Source organism: Camelus bactrianus, chromosome 3 (assembly GCF_048773025.1).
Source record: "Camelus bactrianus isolate YW-2024 breed Bactrian camel chromosome 3, ASM4877302v1, whole genome shotgun sequence".
In the NCBI taxonomy this organism is placed as follows: Eukaryota; Metazoa; Chordata; class Mammalia; order Artiodactyla; family Camelidae; genus Camelus; species Camelus bactrianus.
The window spans coordinates 8,053,600-8,072,810 of NC_133541.1; the positions used below are offsets into that span (position 1 = coordinate 8,053,600).

At 43.3% G+C, this 19,211-nt stretch overlaps 1 protein-coding gene across 4 annotated transcripts in view; it reads right to left on the bottom strand.

The window, feature by feature from the left end:
• Window positions 1–19,211, bottom strand: part of SEMA5A (semaphorin 5A) — a 444,304-nt gene that overhangs the window by 108,615 nt on the left and 316,478 nt on the right. For all 4 annotated transcript variants that reach the window (XM_074356161.1, XM_074356152.1, XM_074356145.1 and 1 more), the window contains one exon: window positions 16,592–16,796. In XM_074356161.1, coding sequence (XP_074212262.1) covers window positions 16,592–16,796 — 205 coding nt within the window. The remainder of the gene's footprint in view (window positions 1–16,591; window positions 16,797–19,211) is intronic.

A 19,211-nucleotide genomic window follows, 5' to 3' on the forward strand; every position in this document is an offset into this window, starting at 1 on the left:
TTGGGGTAAAATTAGAGGAAACAAAATGAGCTTTCCAGTACCCAAGGAAAAGGTCACTGATTATAGTGAATTTCTTTTTGGATGATGTCAAGAATTTTAGTCTCACTGAAATTTCAGGAATTTATGAAAATAATCTCTTCCTTTTTTTTTTTTTTTTTTTTTGGGAAAGAAGGAAAGCAGAAAGGAAGGGGTGAGGGGGAGAGGGAAGGAAAAGAAACATGATCAGCTCAATATAACATTTACTGCTGCTATGAATAAAAATAATCATTTTTTATTTTTCGTACTTGTATGTGTTCAGACAGCCTTCTGCAGCTCATTAAAGCTTGAACAATGAAACGATATTTAAAGTGAAAGTCATTATGCCCTATGAGTATAGTGGCTTCAATGCTAATGAACTTGAGAACCCTGAACGATGAAAAAGGCCCAGAGAAATTAATTTTTCTTGAGAACAGCAGCCCAAAGCACTGCCAAAACACAGAATAAATACATATTTCCTCTAAGTTGCAATAAAACACTTCGGAGGGTGGGATTGTACCAGATTTGATAGATATAAAATTTTCGTCTTAAGAAAAGAAAAAGTCACACCAGGAAACAGAGAGAGGGCTAGCTCCGGAAAATGGGATCTAAAAATGCACGATTGCTGCAAAGCCTTGGGCGGACACATCTTTTATCTTGACTCCGTGTTCCTCTTATTACTTTTCTAAGTTTTGTTGTATTTTAAAGGGATGTTTATGATTCGGCTGGCCGTGTGCTGAATCCAGCATTGAAATTAAACTTGTGAGCAGACCAGGTGGCAATTCTGATGACAGTTGCTTGTGGCAGGGCCACTAAACGGAGCAGCTAAATTCCTTTATTTCCAATTGTGCATTTGCCTCTGATGCTCTGTTGCTGTATCCGAGAGACATTTTTAGTGTTTGTCTCATGGACCCAGAGTTACTGCAGAGCAAAAGGAAACCTTTTGTATTTGCACCCCTTACTGTTCCAAGCATTTATCAGCGAGGTAATGATGAAATGCCCTCTTCCACTCACTGGGCAGCACGTTGCCATAGCAACAGATCATTACGCAAAGTTCATCAACTCAGCCCGTTGTTACTCCAAAGTGGCAGACAGCTAATGTTTCGAAAGTTCTTTCTTTTAACCCATAATTGAGCAAATGAATTAAATTGGTCTTGGCACTGGGAGCCCAGCATCCCATTTATATAGTAAAGGGGAATTAAGAGAAGAAAACAGCCCTCCTTGGCTAGTGTATGCGCAAAAAGGAGATTTTAATTAACTCCGTTCATCAGACTCAACTAATGGCTTACTTTTTTTCTCAAAAAGGATATGCTAGCCAGCTTAAATGTCCTAGTCATAAATTATATGCAACATTCTTTCATCCCAAAGTATTAATTTAAACCATATTCCTGTATCCTCACCCTTGGCATATACGTTCCAGGGAGTCAGGTGCTGGGGGGCCTGTCTTATTCACTGGGATCTCACTGGCATCTAGAACAGTGCCTGGCACACAGTAGGTGCTCAAGTAGAGCACATGCACGGTTCTGTGTGTGGACCAGTGTGTTAGACTCCTGTCTCCAGGTCACACTCATCTCTGGGTCTCCTTCACTCCGGGGCCCAGCTCACAGGCCAGAACCATGCAGTGAGCTTAGCTACACAGGAGGCTTGGACGGTGCCTGGCAGGCACGGGACATTATGTAAGAATTCGATATTATAATTTTATAACTATTTTTAGTGTATACATTAGAAGCCCTACTCAAGTTCTGTCTAAAATGAGCAAGCCCCCTGCCTCTGTCAGTACTGGCCACAAATAAAGCAGAGGGGGAGATGACGGCTCTATTACAACCACCACCACTGCCTGACTGAAAAACAAAACACTCCTCTAAGAGCTCTGAATCACAAGGTGGTGCTTACAGGAAATTTACCACTGGAGTTTCCTGTGAAAGAAACCATATTACATTCAAAACAAGAGTACAATTAGTAGCATCCTCTGGGGATCTTTCCTAAAGCTCACAGCTAGCCCCACAGCTTAATTCTAATGCTCATCCTCCTGCTAAGGAGGCAATTCAAGTTTCTAGAAGGAAATTACTTGCCTTGGATTTATTGCATCTAAATTACAAAGCAACCACCCAGTTGGCAAAGTTGGCAGCCATTCTCTGGCAGCCACCAGGCAGGAACACAGAGTCTAAATCACCTCTCGCCCCCAGTGGTGAAATTTATCCTGTGTCTGATTCCATTAGGGGTGGACTGAGACGGCGGAGAAAAATCCACCCTAAGCACTTCTGTGCTTTTGCAACAATAATTTAAAAGAAAAAAGAGAGCTCGATCTAGTCAATGGAACAAGACAATTATTTGGTCATTTTTTTCTGAATTGCTGCATTACACTAATTATGAACTCTTGGCTGAGATTCCAGGCTATTTGATAGCTTGACTTTTCACATTTTTTTTTCAAGTATGATCTCATCCATTCCTATCGCTTCAAAGCCAATCCGAGGTCTCCATTACTGACTCAAACCTTTCTCTTTAGCTTTAAGGAAGGATTTCTAACTGACTGTCAGAGCTACACATGTAACTGTATCCCAGACTGAGCTGTCTCTCCTTTGGCTCAAATCTGTTCATGCATCTGAAACCCTTTTTCATTTGTTAGGATAAAATTTTCAATCTGCCACGTCTTACATTTTAGCTTCACCTCCTGTCTCTACCCACAACTCCAGCTGATCTAAATTCTCACCTTTCAGAACACCCCGGTTTGCCATAGTCTGCACTTCTCCCTGGAACATCCTCCCAAGCCTTCCCCAACCAGGCCCTCTGACTTCCGGGATGGGGATGTGTCAGAGAGGACGGGGCAAAACTCAGACACGGGAGAATCGCAGGCCACAAGAGAAGATGTCAGAGGCCGAAGCACCAAAAGTGGGTGAGAGATCAGTGCCCAGCCAGGGCAAGATGAGCTGGCCCTGGGACCAAGCCCTCATGTTCCTGGAACACTCGGTGCTCAAGGCAGGAAGGCCTCAGAATCTGAGGGTCCAAAGGTGCAGGTTAAGGGACCCTAGCTTTGAAAGTTAGAGGGTCTTGAAGCCAAGCTGCAGGGGAATCATTCACAGGTCAGCAGTTCAATAAATACCAGGACAACTGGCTGTTATCTGGTCCACGCAGAGAGAAACTAACGCAGCCCACAAATATTTTTAAAAAGCCAACACTGTGTAATCAATACAATTTCTAATTGAAAGGAAACGTTATAGTTCAACCCAAAGAGCATTAGCTCACTGTGAAGATTGCCTGTTAAAGACCCCTTTTACCGAGGACAAGTCAAGCCCTCTGTGCTTGCGTTTACCTTTCACTTGCAATCAGTGTTCTTTTGCTACGGTCGGTCAAGCTCAGATTTTAAAAACTTAAGTGATTATATCAATGAAGATCTACATGAAATGCCTGACTGATAATGAAGTTTTGAGATCACTTTCAATACTACCGGTGACAATTTTTTTTTAAATTATTTAAAAATTTCGTAAGTGTATGAGTTTTTGAGTATTTAGGCAATTATTGAAATTTTTATGATTAACACAGCTACATGAAAATTGAGGGCTCTAAACCCTCATACCTGTTCTTGGGGGTGTGACAATCAACAACGACTGGTCTTAACGGAGGATCACTGCCAAGAACTTTTACTAGTTGTAGCTGATTCTCAATATTTTAACCTCACATGGCCAACAATGCTTAACACATATTTTCTAGTTAAAGAAATCTTCTTTCTTGAGCAAATTTTCTTTTCCTCTTTCTGCACTCAAGTTTAATCCCTCAAACAAAAAAAATTACATATTTAATCAGCTTCATTATACTCAGTTGGAGTGCAAGATTAGACTAAAAATAGATCACAAGAACTGCCCTCTTAACATTGTTTTAATCTCAAAATGCTTTAAAAAATTCAAACAGAGTTAAGCTTTTGCCGCCTTCAGAAATCCAAAAAATGATAATTATTCACATGGCCGGAAAGTTAATTAACTTGCATTGAATGCTCTCAAAGGGTGAAACAGCTCAGATCTTTTTTCTTCTCTCTTTCCTATTTGGGCTTAGTTAACATAATGACAATGGGGCTGGATGATGAGGAGAAAGGCTGGATGGACAGATGGAAGGATGGCTCTCTGCTTTTCAGCAACCTATTTATTCAGCGCTATCAGCCAATGCACAGCAGGAGAAGGAACTTTTTTCCTTCACATTCATTCTTCTTTGGTCTACAAGAGTAACTTCGTACGTAATGATAATTTCAGATAGTCTTGACTTTAGGGGTTGGCTAGGTTTGGGCTGCCTTGATTCTTTTTTTTTTTTTTTTTGTATATATATATTTATTGAAGTATAGTCAGTTTACAATGTTGTGTCAATTTCTGGTGTACAGCATCATGCTTCAGTCATACATGAACATACATATATTTGTTTTCATATTCTTTTTCACCATAAGTTACTACAAGATATTGAATATAGTTCCCTGTGCTCTACAGTATGAACTTGTTTATCTACATTACATATATCAGTATCTGCAAATCTCAAACTCCCAATTTATCCCTTCCCACCCCCTTTCCTCTCAACTATACATTTGTTTTCTATGTCTGTGAGTCTGTTTCTATTTTGTAAATAAGTTCATTTGTGGGTTTTTTTTTTTTAAGATTCCACATATAAGTGATATCATTTGGTATTTTTCTTTCTCTTTCTGACTTACTTCACTTAGAATGATAATCTCCAGGTCCATCCATGTTGCTGCAAATGGCACTATTTTATTTTTTATGGCTAAGAAGTATTCTGTTGTATAAATATACCACAACTTCTTTATCCAGTCCTCTGTTGATGGACATTTAGGCTGTTTCCATGTCTTGGCTATTGTAAATAGTGCTGCTATGAATATTGGGGTGCATGTACCTTTTTGAATTAAGGCTCCTCTGGATACACTGGGCTGCCTTGATTCTTCATACAAGGTTTCTTTATTAAAAGTCACATCTTCAGTTTCTTGGAGGAAATACTTACATATCCAACAGGTAAGTAAGATATGATCAAGTAGGAACAGCATTTGCCTCTAAGGACATTGGCTTAAAACATCATCCTATTCTTAAACGAATGAGAACTGTACGTTTCCTTAATAAGAACCTTTGCAGAATCTTTTTGGAAAGATGATTCTATTTAAAGACCATAAAATACCCTATTTAAGAACATCAATTTACCCATTTCTATGTTTCAGAAAGGGAAGGGAGATGAAAATATTATAAGGCAACAAACAATTGGACAGCTTTTTAATCACTTATGCAATCTTTTGCAAGAAACAAAAGAAATTCTGATGTTGACATCTCTGCAGATGACAAATATGATGTCCCCACATCCAGCGCAGGTTTGTTTGCAGACAGACGTGCACTGTCCATAATCGCACCGCCGTCAGGCTGTTTACCCCAATCACAGCTTGCTGCAGGCCTCCTGGTGGAAGGATTAATTCCTTCCACCTGTGTTACTTTACCACTACGATTTGGGGAGCACCCACTTCCTCTAATGGGCTCCAGGTGGGAACTACAATATTAATAGTTACACCTTGTTCCTTGTACCTTAGCACTCTTACTCCCAGGTCTGTCAAATCTCTTCCTTTTGACTAAGGGATTTCTCTACCCACATCTCCTCTGAAAAAGCTTATTTACAAAGAAATGATGGGATTTTTTTCTTCCAGTCACTCTGCTGTGTAACGACTTCTGGAAGGAAGCCCATATGTAATGTCACCGGCAGTGATATTCATCAAGCCCTAGATTGCACTTATTCTTTCCTCGTCCTTCTGAGTGCGCTGCTGTCTGCTTTAGAATTTAATTACCTAGAGGCCGACGCTGAACTCTGCTTAGTCATGACTGGTCATCATTGCCAGGCAAGGGATATATACACAAGCCAGCAAGGATGGTGGAAAGTTACTTGGACAAAGAATGAAAAAGGTAGACGTTCAAAGCCAAGGCATAAACAATCCTGCAAGTCATTTGCTGCTGTAATCAGATGTGGTTCCACTTTGGCCCAAGCAACCTGACACCTTTGCAAAGCCCCTATTACCATGCCCTGTAAGTTAGATGAAATCATTACAGAAAGATTTATTCTGAAGACAACATTCCTTTCAAAGGGTAAACGAGGACAGCGCTCTGGCCATCTGAGTGGAACTCGAATTTTCCTAGTGCAAAGGTTCAATCTGTTAACACATCACAACAGAATCAAATTATTCCAGAGTTTATGGTACTCAGAAGAATTTTGCTTTCTGATTTAACAGCTTAGAGAATGACTGTGGTGGGCAAGTTGACAGCAATTCCACATACTATTTTAAAGCTTACCCGTCACGTGGCGGGGTGAGGGAGTTCTAGAAATCTGTTCCTTGCATTGCCAAAGGAATCACAAGACTTCATCCTGATCCTTCGTGTTCTAAGTCAACCTGAGCAGCGGACAGTCTCTTCTTGTGGGAATCCTGGATGCTCCCCAGTGGTCCTGGAATAACTGGGTGTCAGGGAGGCCGCGCCTCCCGGGGGAGAGATGCAGTCGCCTCCCTGACCATAGAGTGGCATTAGGAAGATTTTCCCAACAAGGCCTGTGCTCAACTCTATGATCAGGAAAAGACCGCCCTCAAGGTCACAGTGCAAAGAGAGGAAGGAGACAGAGATGGCTGGAGGGGTGCAGGCAGAGATGGTGATGGCTCTTCCATTTTTATCTTGTAAGATTTTTTTTTTCTTATTTGTTTTTGGTTTGTGAGGAAATTATCTGTTAAGTGTCATAAAATACATGGCATTTGCCCCCTGCCTTCCATTTCCACATTATTGATTTTTTTTCCCGACGCAGACATTAGCTCATGGAGCCCTGGAGCCAATGAAAAATGACTTCCTTCTGCCACAAGCACTTCAGGCAGGTCTAGATAATAGGGCACAGAACAATCAATGCCCTGGGCAGCTCAAACGAGAGCGAGGGCTGGTTTCCCCTTTGAATATGAACAGCCCTAAGAAGTGCAGGGGTAGATGTTTGCCCCAAAGGGGAACATTTTGTATTTAATAGAAATTGAAATTAACTGAAACTTACATTGAGAGATTTTTTTGTTTGGTTCTTTGTTTGGCAGAGGTGGGTAGCAGGTGTGGGATGGGGTGCATGAGGCCTCCTGTGGTAGCAAATTTCTAAGGTGGTCCCATAATTAGATACCCCTTTTGTTGAGTGACCTCACCAGTCATGATGGTATGTCCCTCCAGTGATTAAGTCACATTGCATCGCAACAGTGAAGAGATGCTGCAGGTGTCATCACGAGCCCAAATAAGTTGATTTTGAGTTAATTAAGTGGGATGATGCTTTGTAGTCCTGACTCAATCAGGCGAAAGCCCTTAAAAGAGGGACAGGAACCTCCCTGAGAAGAAAGGCTCTTTGCATGATGGGTGGAGTAAATGGTTATGTTGGAGAAGACTGGGTGGGGGAAGGAACTGCCAACAGCCTGTAGGGCATCCAGGAGGCCTCTGCCAAGAGCCGGCAAAACCCTGTTGCTGTCAGTCACACAGCCACGAAGAAATGAACTCTGCCAACAATCTAAATGAGCTTGTGTGTAGATTCTTCACCAGTCAAGCCTTCGGGTGAGACTGCAGCCCTACCTAACAGCTTTATTGCAGCCTGGTGAGACCCTGAGCAGCTAAGCCCAGGCTACCAGCCCATGGAAACTGCATGAATATAAATGTAAGTTGTTTGAAACTGCTAAGATTATATATAAACTGTTAAGTGTACACACACACACACACACATATATATGCATAATATCCCTCTTAACAGGTTTTGTATGAAAATAAGTAGTTAGCAAGCGTGGGTAATAACTACAATGCATTAATGCATTTTGTCACAGCCGATGAAATGAGTGACGATGGACTAGCCATCTATCTGGGAGTTTCACTACCTACGGAGACCTTTGTTCGTAAGGTCAACTAGAACAATCCTTTTGTAATAACACTTGCAGGTTCATCATCAAATCAGCAGACAAGTGAGCCTTCTCATAACTGAATTTTCAGGATAAAAGGGTCTGCAAAAACATACCCTAAATTATGCATTCCAGTAATTGGTGCTCTACGTGAGGACTCTCCTCATAAAATTTTCATAGTAAGTGGTTTGAAGGTTTCCCTGCAGAAGCGGAGATCTATAATTCACAAAACAAGAAAACTTGGGATATTGGGTGGACATAAATAAAACCTCTTCGGAGTTTGGATGTCGTTTCAAACAGAAACAATACTATATTAACTATATTTTTGTATAAACAGGAAGGACTCCAGGCCTGGGAACAGGAGACTCTTGGGCTTAACCTCCAGTACCTTCCCTGACACCCAACGGTGTTATATCTAAAATGCACATCGGGCAGGATTTATATGAAAAGATGAGATAAAGAGAAATGGTTTGTATTTCTTCTGTCCACAGACTGCAATGTTTTATTGCTTGGGCCAACTTTCAATCAATACTAACCATATGAAGCATGAAAGAGAAAGAATGAATGATTTACATGGGTCTAAAACAAAGAAAGAAAGGAGAGAGAAAGCAGACGGAGAAGAGAACAGTGAAATCGGAAATCGGCCCCTCCATAAGGACAGAAGTGGATTGCATCAATTTAGCGTAAACTGAGGTATTTTCTAGTTTGTAGCATATAACTTCAGATTTTCTCTGTGGTTGGGGAACTAGGCATAAAGTAATAAAATTATTCAGAAAACATGTTTAATAACAAAGCACATTAAAAAATAGGAATTAATATGCCTATATTTAGTAAAACAAAACAATTAATTGTTTTTAATACCATTTTAAGTGGTTTGGCATATATTAAATTGGATTCAACAGTAGACTTTTCATTTTAATTGGGCCTGACATAAAGTTATAGTGAAGCACTAATTTTGTTCATTGAGTTCAGGGCACTGAGAAATGTCAGGGGAGCAGGAGAAAGCCGGGCTACGCTTCAAATCTGGCTGCAAGGTCCGATGCAAAGTGAGAGTACACCAGGCGGATTCATGTCCGGGGGCTCATATAATGAAATACCATCTCCGGGATGGCTTAAAGCAGCATGCATTTATCAGCTCACAGTTCTGGGGGCTAGAAGCCTGAGAGCGAGGTGTCGGCCAGGCCATGCTCCCTTGAGACTCTGGGTACAAGCCTTCCTTGCCTCTTCCCAGCTTCTGGTGGTGGCCGCCCATCCCTGGGGCTCGCTGGCTGGCAGCGACATGACTCCAGTCTCTGCCTTTGTTGGTCCATGTCATTCTCCTGTGTGTCTCTCCTCTTCTTATAAGAACAGCAGTCATGCTGGATTAAGCATCCGCTCAACTCCAGTACAACTTAATTTTATCTCATTACATCTACAGACTCTATTCCTCTTGGTATTATTATTATTATTATTACTATACTTGGATTAAAATCTTAATGGTCTACAGAGCATGTCTCATCCATCCCTGCCTTCATTAGTAGCCCTGGGACTCTGCGGGTTTGGGTGCATTCTTCCTCAGTGAGCTTGCTTAGAAAGTAGAACGCGAAGCAAGGATTACAAACTGATGCATTGTTAGGGGTACAATCCCAGGGCTGCGTGAGTGAGGGAAGAAGCGGAGCGGGAAAGGGTGGGGTCATGCCATGTGAGGGGTCACCACGGGCCATGCCTATATGCTGAGCCACAAAGAGACATCTGCTTGGCTCCCTGGAGAACCTTGTCCTCAACAGCCCATCGGAGGGGAAAAAAAAAAAAAAAAAAAAGGAAATTTATTAGCTGGTTCCTTCCCATGTCCCGCCTCGCGTTGGCTGAAGCTCGCCTCACAGGTCGCACAACCCCCTGCACTTCCGGGTTGCACCTCCCGGACCCTTTAGCATCTGCTTGAGAAGCTACATCCCAGGCCAGCGATGTGAGGTCTTATCCACATCCAGAAGTGGCAGGAGGGCCTGGCCACCAGGAGTTGGCATCAATTGGAAGACGCTGGTCCTGCCTAGGAATCTGTCAGCCCAGGTGGCAGCTGAGACAGAGGAAACGGCTGAGGGTCCAGGAGCAAGGAAGGCCCAGAAAACCTGAGGAAGTGCTGAAGACACGTCCAGTCCGTGTACCGTCTTTAAGTTTTCCCGGCACACTTTGCTCCACCAGCTCGCAGAGCCCTTCCTGTTCTGTGGGACGCCTTAATTCTTCTTTCATCTGAAATTAGCACGGATACTCAGCTCGCCACCCATCCCTTTTCCATGGCTTCTTTCCTGAGATTTCTATTCTGATTTTCTTCTTTGACCAGAAATCGAGGTTTTCTCTTTTGAAAGTAAGAAATCACAGACACTATAGCCCTAAATTCTCCATGTACTTTTCTCTTTGAAGGGAAGATTAGCCTAGAATAAAATGCTTGAGTCACATTCAATTTCCCTCCAATTTTTATATACATTGTTTTACCTGAAATCTGGTATTGAGTGTTCCACTATTGTTTTGTTTTGTTTTCCTTTCTTTCTCAAAGCTTCTTCATCGTTTGTTGACTGAATCTCGCCAGTGATTAGTCTTGTTTTGTGTTTGTAAAAGACACCCCTGCTATTTGTTCTACTGCCTGAGATTTTCATTTTGGGGAATGTTTGCCTGTTCTCCTTATTTCTGGTTGAATATAATACTCTTGATTCATATTTTCTTTTTTTCAGAATATTTTAGTTCACGTTTCATGGATTTATGCACCTGGGGAGTATTCTGGGACCACCTAATTTTATTTTTTCCATTTGGAGATATTTTCCCTCCTGAATGCCTAAATAATTCTTTATTTTTGCCATTTAAAACATAACCTGACTACATCTAGTGTTCATTTATTCTGAGTCAATATTCCTCAAACATGGTGTGTTTGAAATGTGCAGACACAATTCTTTTGTTTCAGGGCAATCATCCTCGATACCTCTGCCTGCCCCTGCCCAGACCACCAAGCTCCATTAGCTATAATTTCTGACGCTTTTTTTTTTAGCCTGATATATTTTAATCACTCTGTATTGGCTTGCTGCGCCTTAAAACATTTTCTTTCAAATCAAGTCACACCTGTTTGGCTAACTAGTTAGCAAATCACACCATCAACGACTGAGATGAATTGTAAACATGTCTGCTGGGCCCAGGGTGGGTAAACAGACTTTATGTCTGCATCACAAATGATTAGAAATCAATCACAATGATGTCAGGGCTCAACCACAGGGAGAGGCAAGGTACATTCATTACACGGAGACGATTTTACATTAAAAAAAAATCATTATTTCCTCTGGAGCAGCCCTACTTGAATATGGTCCAGAAATGCCCAGCACTGAGTTGACCTGGGATCCTGTTAGGAACAACCACTCTCCGGACTGACTCAGCATCTCATGATTTTGGGTTTTGGACCCTGTATTGCACATGCCCTCCAGGTGAGTCTTATCCATGTTCTCGTTGAACCAACACTGGTCTAAAATGGTACTTTAGAAATAATAAAGGTTTGAATTAAGGGAATAAGTATTCATGGAACAATTGAAATAAATGGTTAGTAGAGGTGGCAGAGGGTTCAAGCCTACAGGATGGGGTATCTGAGTAAGAGCGAGAGAGAAGACCAGAGAAGCAGCAGATCTGTAATGCACTGGAATGGAAGCCAAGTGAAAATAAAGTAATATATTTCATCCTAGAAAGAACAGTAGAAGCCTTGAAGCTGAATGGTATTTCCAGGGAGGCAACAGAGAATTAGAACAGCCATAGCAAGGGCAGAGCAGAGCAACAGCCTCACGGGAGGGGCAGGCAGACTACATGGAGGAAGGAAGCAGAGGAGGACCACAGAGGGAGGTGAGGAGCCAGAGGAGATGGTGTTCCACAAACCAAGATCCCCTGCGATGCTGATCCTATCTTTGTAGAGAGAACTGAGCAACTATTTGCATATAAGATTCCGTCACTTACAGAACTCCACTCGGAAAAGGAGTTACCATTTGCCATTTTGCCTCCTGCCCTGAGAAGACCTTCAAAGGAATAACTTACAAAGTATCAGCACAGTCATAGACCAGACAATACGCCTCACCCTGGCTGGATTTCCGAGGAGAGAGATGGGAGTAGCAGGGAGAAGGACCCAGAAGGTGTCTGGGAAAGGCAGTTCGACTCAGCGGGGTGACGGCCAGCAGGGAAGTGCCATTCGAGCTGCAAGAAGCACCGTGAACCTCACCAGTATCGGAAGTCTACTTCACTTCGATTTTTAGATCATACTGACAAATAAAATTAACCAGCTTTCAAATGGCCATTGGCAGGTGTTCTCCAATTTGTGTTTATTCAAGTAAAGTCCAGGTGAGATAAAATAAAGGTATAACCAAACCGGATTCCCAAACCCAAGCTCTCAAACTGATTTAATTAGCACAGAAGGAAGTATCCTGGCTTCATTGCTTGTGGATGTTACACCCATGCTCTACCAGCTGAGTGCTTACAGCGTGTGCAATTGGACGGTAAGGATGCAGCCACGTGTGCTCAATACCAGCTTTCCTAAGAAATGTCTCCAAGGTTTGCCTTGATGGAACTCTACTAGAGCCAGATGTAAACAGAAGGCCATACTGAATTTTGAATTTTAAAAGTCACATTCTGTAATCTTTGTCACCGTTACTTCTCGGGAGTTGTTCAGTGCTTAGCAGGTTTAGCTAAAATGGATCTGCATTTTTTGGGATAGTTTTTCTAATATTCCATTTTCACATTTCAATGCCTTAGATGTAAAGGAGAAATCTGTCTGCTGGATCATTAAAAATGATATCCTTTAAAGCTAAATCTTATTCTGAATTAAAACTTGCAAAAGAAGATATTTCCTTCAAGAAGTATTAATCAGTGCTATAAGAGATAAATGAAAAGATCTAGAACCTGGATGTGACATGGAATTTGTAATTTATAGAGGTCCTCAAGTTAGAACCATCAAGCTAGTCTAAACAAACTTAAACACCATCTACATATCCAGCCACCAGGATAATCCTCTGTGCGTTTGCCCCAAGTCTTTGAATAGGGCTGGGGTCAGGGCTCTCTTTAGGACGCCATGTACCCACGGTTGTTTCCCTGAAGGGATCTTCACTCACTGCAAACTCCCCTTCGCCTTGAGTTTAACAACCTGACTTGCGAGGCGTGGAAACTGCAGAAGAGTTCCATGCATGGCGTCTTCTCCTGTAACCCCAGCGTGGGATCTGAGTTAGTAGCATCTTGCTGTATATGCCATGACTGAATTTGTCCATAGGCAGTGGACTAACACAAAGGCAAAAAATCAGGTCTGCAGAACAAAAAAGTGAATCTGGGTAGGGCATGTTTGCTGGAGGGCTTGTGGTATACCATTATCAGAATCAGATCTGCAAACATAGAGACAGGATCAGAGGGCCAGGAAGCTCCTGCAGCCTGAGCGAAGGAAGGGGTGGGAGAGGGGGACGTGAGGGAAGGGCAGGAGCCCAGTCATGAACGCACGCAGAACTGACCCGGGCAAGCATGTTTCCGGAAGGCTGCACGGCCTAAAGGCCACAGACCTTGACCATAATTTCACCTCAGATCTTTCATTTATCTAAGTTGGTCTGCTTTATTTATTTATTATTTATTTATTCATTCATTCATTTATTGAAGTATATTTGTTTTTTTACCATGTTGTGTCCATTTCTGGTGGGCAGCACAATGCTTCAGTCATACATGAACATACATGTATTCGTCTTCATATTACTTTTCATTATAGGGTTACTACAAGATATCGAACATAGTTCCCTGTGCTCTACAGTATAAACTTGTTATTTATCTACTTTATATATCGTAGTCAGTATCTACAAATCTTGAACTCCAAATTTATCCCTCCCTACCCGCCTCCCCTCTGGTGACCATAAGTTTGTTTTCTATGTTTATGAGTCTGTTCCTGTTTTATATATAAGTTCACCTGTATCTTTTTAGATTCCACATATAAGTGATATACGGTTTTTTTCTTTCTCCTTCTGGTTTACTTCACTTAGAATGATGATCTCCAGGTCCATATACGTTGCTGCAGATGGCATTATTTTGTTCTTTCTTACAACTGAGTAGTATTCCATTGTATAATTACACCACAACTTCTTTATCCACTCATCCATAGACAGACATTTAGGTTGCTTGCATGTCTTGGCTGTTACAAATAGTGCTTCTATGAACACTGAGGTGCATGTATCTTTTCAAATTAGAATTCCCTCCAGATATATGCCCAAGAGTGGGATTGCTGGAGTATATGGTAAGTCTATTTTTAGTTTTTTAAGGAATCTCCATACTGTTTTCCATAATGGCTGCACCAAACTACATTTCCATAAACTGGTCTGTTTTATTTTGATTTAGATTCTGTTTGAACATGTTGTTTGCAATAGAAATCATCAAATATTTTAATCCAGTGGGCATGTTTTAAATAGTAATAGAACAAGTTGCTCATTGCTGTGGACTGAGTGTGTGTCCTCCCAAATGTCATGTCAAAGCCCTAATCATCAAAGCAATGACATTTGGAGGTCAGGACTTTGGGAGGTGACCAGGTCAAGAGGATGGAGCCCCATGATGGGATCGGTGCCCTTATAAGAAGAGACAGGAGAGAGAGGACCGTGTGAGGACACAGCAAGAAGACGGCCATCTGCAAACCACGAACAGAGCCCTCACCAGGAAACAAACCGGCTGGCACCTTGAGCTTGGACTTTCCAGCCTCCAAAACTGCACGGAATAAATGTCTCTTGTTTGAGGTGCCCAGTCCGTGGTACTTCATTACAGCAGCCTGAGCTGACTGAGATAATTGTCAAAATTAAAGTAGAAGGACAGGGTCACCAGAAATCATCAGAAGCTCACTATAAATCCTCATAAACACAATGGAAACAAACGTGACCTTCCCAAGGCCTTGGTAGTGGACTAGCTCAGAATTCTCAGGTTGAGGCCGCAGGCTGCTCTGCACTGACCTGCCCAGACCTGCTCAGGGCCAGCCCATCCCCCTCACCATCCCCCCTCCAAGTACTGATGAGGAACTCAACAGCCTCTTAGAATTCCAACAGGACTCTATTCTCTGCACATCAACCAGAACATTTATGGGAAAAAAGAGAAAAAACTAGGAAAAACTTTGGAAAGGTCCGTTTCATTCATTCCTCAACCCATCATATGGTAGGCTCACTGCTGTGGGGCATTAGGATAAAAATGGCAGGAAAAGAGTCCTGGTTCCTCTGCTCTCTAGTGAGCAAGACAGACACTGTGATGGTAATTCCTTGTCTGCTCTTAAAACAAACAACAGACTTGAAGTTCCGTCCCCAAGGCAACCAGGTCCATCTTCTCCAGGTCTTCCCCGAATACCTCTGGAAGCCTTGCTCATAGTAGCTATTTCCACCCAGCTTCCTCTGTGCTCCCTCCCTGTCCCCCTACTCTTCCCTCAAATGGAACTTTGGAGGCACCAGTGGCCTCCTTTGGTGATTCAGTGGTTACGTTTCGGTCCTGACTTGACCTGACCACACAGCGGCCCCGGCCACAGCTGCCCACTCCTGCCTCTGGCACCCTGGCTGCTTCCCTCCTCGTGTAAGGCCAGCTGTTCCTCCGAAATCAGCTCTCAGCTTAACCATCACCTCCTAGGAGAGTCCAACCTTGCCGGCCAAGCACAGGAGGCTCCCTGGCTCTCCCTGCCACCTCCCTCTATTCACACCCACTGCATAAGCTTGTCATCTCCTCTCTCAGAGTTTTCTTAGTGCTGGCTTCTTATCGGTTGTCCCCACTGGCCTGTAAGGTTCAGCAGAGCCAAACTGCCTGTCTGTTCACCATCTTACTCATCAGTGCTCAGATGGACCACAAGATAGGAAAACCTTAGTAAATCTCAGTAATTTCATCAATAAAATTAACCAGCTGATGGATATAAGATATTATTAACAACAATGAAAATTGTATTCTATGCAAAGGTGCCAATTACACCAAACACTGGACAGAGGACGTGGAGGTGAGGTGGACTTCACAAAGAGGGAGCTCTGTAGGGGAGGACCTGAAGGCAAGAAAAAGCTGGGCAAGTTTGTGAAACTAAGACACAGCCATGAGGCTGGCCTCAGACACCCAGTGCTGTTCCTATAATGAACTAAGATGGCACCTGCCTTCAACAGGCGAGTTACTATGGAAACCAGATGGGTCTAGTTGTCACTGATAATTGGGTCAGCATTGTTTCCTGTGTTTTCTATAAAATATTTTGTTATTTATGCCCATAGACATATTCTTCAGAATGCTTCTCCATACCGTCCTACAATAGGAATTTCTTGCTGTGAACACTGTTTTTAAACCAATCGGAAATCATATGATAATCCCAGGATAGAATTTCACCCAGCGAGCTCCTCTAACAAATTTCACTGTCTTAAATTATCCAAATGAAAAGGGTCTTGCCAAGAAAAGACTTACGTGTGGTTAAGAAACAATAGTTAAGAAGTCAGGCACTGCCTTTCCAATTAAAATTATGACTAACACAGTTTAAAAAAGAGAATGAAATTATTTCCAGAGGATGTTGAAGATGAGGGAGCCCGATGGGCTTTGCGGCTTGGAGGAAAGAGGACAGACCCAAAGCATGATCGAGTGTTTGGAATGTAAAAAGTGAAATCAGACGATGGTCAAAGACTTCTCCAAGGAAGGGCAAGCTCCTACCTGTGGCCAAATAGATGATGTGGACCAGCGCGTCCCTGCCCTGCACCACGTCGACAGCCACGTGGGAGAAGCGGCTGTTGTCCTCCATGAAGGCGGGCACTGCGGTCACTGGCTGTACCACCTCATGCATCAGAATGAACTTCTGAGCATCCTGCAGGTTCCTTTCCGTCAGGTTCACGTACAGGCCCTGGTCCATGGTGCCACACTGCAGAGGAAGACAGGCCGTCACCAGAGCCAGCCCCCTGCACACCCACAGTTGACCGTGGCCACCCCGGCTGGAGGCTGACTTGGAATCTTAATGACTGGAGTGCACAAACATGCCTGCTTCTCCATTTCCCTTGAAAGCTCCTGTCATTGGAGTCTCTCTTATTGCAGATCTGAACTCACTATATTTGGAGAGTCTCTTGACTCCATCATAAAAGAATGATCAGAAGTTTAAAAAACGAAAGTAGAAGCCATTGCTAACTTGAATTTAAACAGTCTCCTCAGCACCTGTTGAGCCCCTTGAGAGCTGTCTGGCTAAATGCAGGCTATTCTATCTGTCAGATAAACCAGGTTCGCACACTGGAAATGCAGCCAACGCATCACGTAGATTTACTAGTTTTCCTTGGAACGAATGGCAGGTCTTTAAGTAAGGTCTGGACTCCAAGGAGATAGAACGAGGTCATGGTAATCTGTAAGCCATGCAGCCTTGCTCTGCTGCCTTTCACGTGGGCTGCAAAACACTAAGCTGGGCTCACTGCTCTGTGCTCATATTCTAAGCTAGAAGAAACAAAAAAATTTGTTTAGAGTCTAGCATCTGAGAACTAACACGGTGTAGGGGAGCAAAACTTGACACTCTGAAATGTCTCTCGGGCATGCGAGTTATTTCTAGCTGAAAACAATGAAGGCTGAAGAGATTCAGGAAAAAACTTTGACCTTCCCCTTAACTGCTTAAAGAAAAAAAAATGAGGTAGAGGGTCTGCTCCTGGAATAGAGTACGTCCAGAAACATCTACAAAGAATACGGCCTGAGGGTGGTAGGGAAACTCGGCAGGGCCCAGGGATCAGGGTCCACGCTGTGTCTCACTGTCTCCTCCTGGGCCAGCAAGCATTTATTTACCAAACATTTGCTTTTCTATCTCTGGGTCAATTGCCTTCTTCCCCTTTGAAGACCCAAACTGCTACCCGCAAGGTCCTCTTTTATCTTTAGCTGAAGGTGAATTTGAGGTGAGGGCTTCAGTCATTTGGGGGAGTTAACTGGTTTTCCTGGTCTCTCCAATGCATACGTGTTATTAAAATTTGTTTGCTTTTCCCCTGTTAATCTTTCTCATGTCAATTTAATTCTTCGACTGGTCAGAAGAACCAAGAAGGAGAGAGAGAAATGTCTTCTTCCCCAACAATGATGAATTTGCAAGAAGAGAGGGGGCTAAGGAGACAGACGAAGTGAGGGAGGAAGGGAGGTGGCGGGGGGAGGAAGAAATCAGAAGGAAATGGGCAGGAGGGGGCGTCTCGGGTCAGAAGTAGCATGAAGAGAAATCTGGGAGACACAGGGGAAATCAGGCCTGGGAATTGCTGAGAATTCAATTCAGAGCTGCGTTGTAGGGAGGCTGGCAGGTGTTCCACAGGATGGTTTTGGGCAAAGATGAGGTAAAAAGGGGGATAGGAAAGCCAGCCGAGCTTTCCTGGGGCAGAGTGCAGAATCAGAAAATTCGCACCAACCGCTCCCATTTCTTTCATAGACTTTAAGTCCTGGTACCAATAAAGGCTGATCCTCAGAGCTTCATCTAAGTAGGTTTAGTGGAAACAAATTCCCTGTCCATAGCATCTGAAACTCCTTTTATAACATGTCATTTCCAGTACTTGCTCTTATAATCGGTTAGAGGTGCAGAAGTAGATGGAAAAGGCTTTTGTGAAACAGCCGGTACTCCTGACGCACTGGGTACAGTGCCTCCCACGCCAGGAAACGACAGCACGACTGTCGAATCAAAGACTCTTGCAGCGAAATGCATTCTGAAACTGGTCCAGTGCTCGGTTTAATGTCACATCCTGGCAGGGGCGGCCTGGGTGCCAGGCAGTGGGAAGGTCAGGTGAAGACGAAGGATGCGGCTCTGTGACCCGGAGCCACGTGGCCTCAGGTGAGGCCCTGCCTCTCAGCCTGTCTCTTGACCCATCAAGTGTCTAGAAAATACCTCCCCTGCTCACTGCGCAGGGCGGCTGTGAGGCCAACGGGGACTCTCAGTGGAGAGCATCTGTACATGAATCACACGTGCTTGCACGTGCCGAGGAGCAAGGCTGTGCGCCTGGCACAGAGAAACCATTCAAACAACAGTAAATGGTCAGTGTGTCCTCATGGAAGCAGCAATTCTATGGTCCATTGAGCCACAGAGGCTAAAGGGAATGAATGAATAGATAAAGACAGGAAGGAATCAATGGATGAACACACGGCAGTTGTGTCAGGGGGTGGGGTGGGCTGTGTCAGGAGATTTAATGTCATTAACATATTTAATAGCAACACTTGGCAGACAGAGCACTGCCTGTTAACAAATGTGTTACGAAGTGGAAGCTCTACCAGACTTGGTCTGAAGCCGATCCAGGTGAGTTCTAGTTCTGAGGGCGACAGTGTTTGGCTGTTTCCTCGT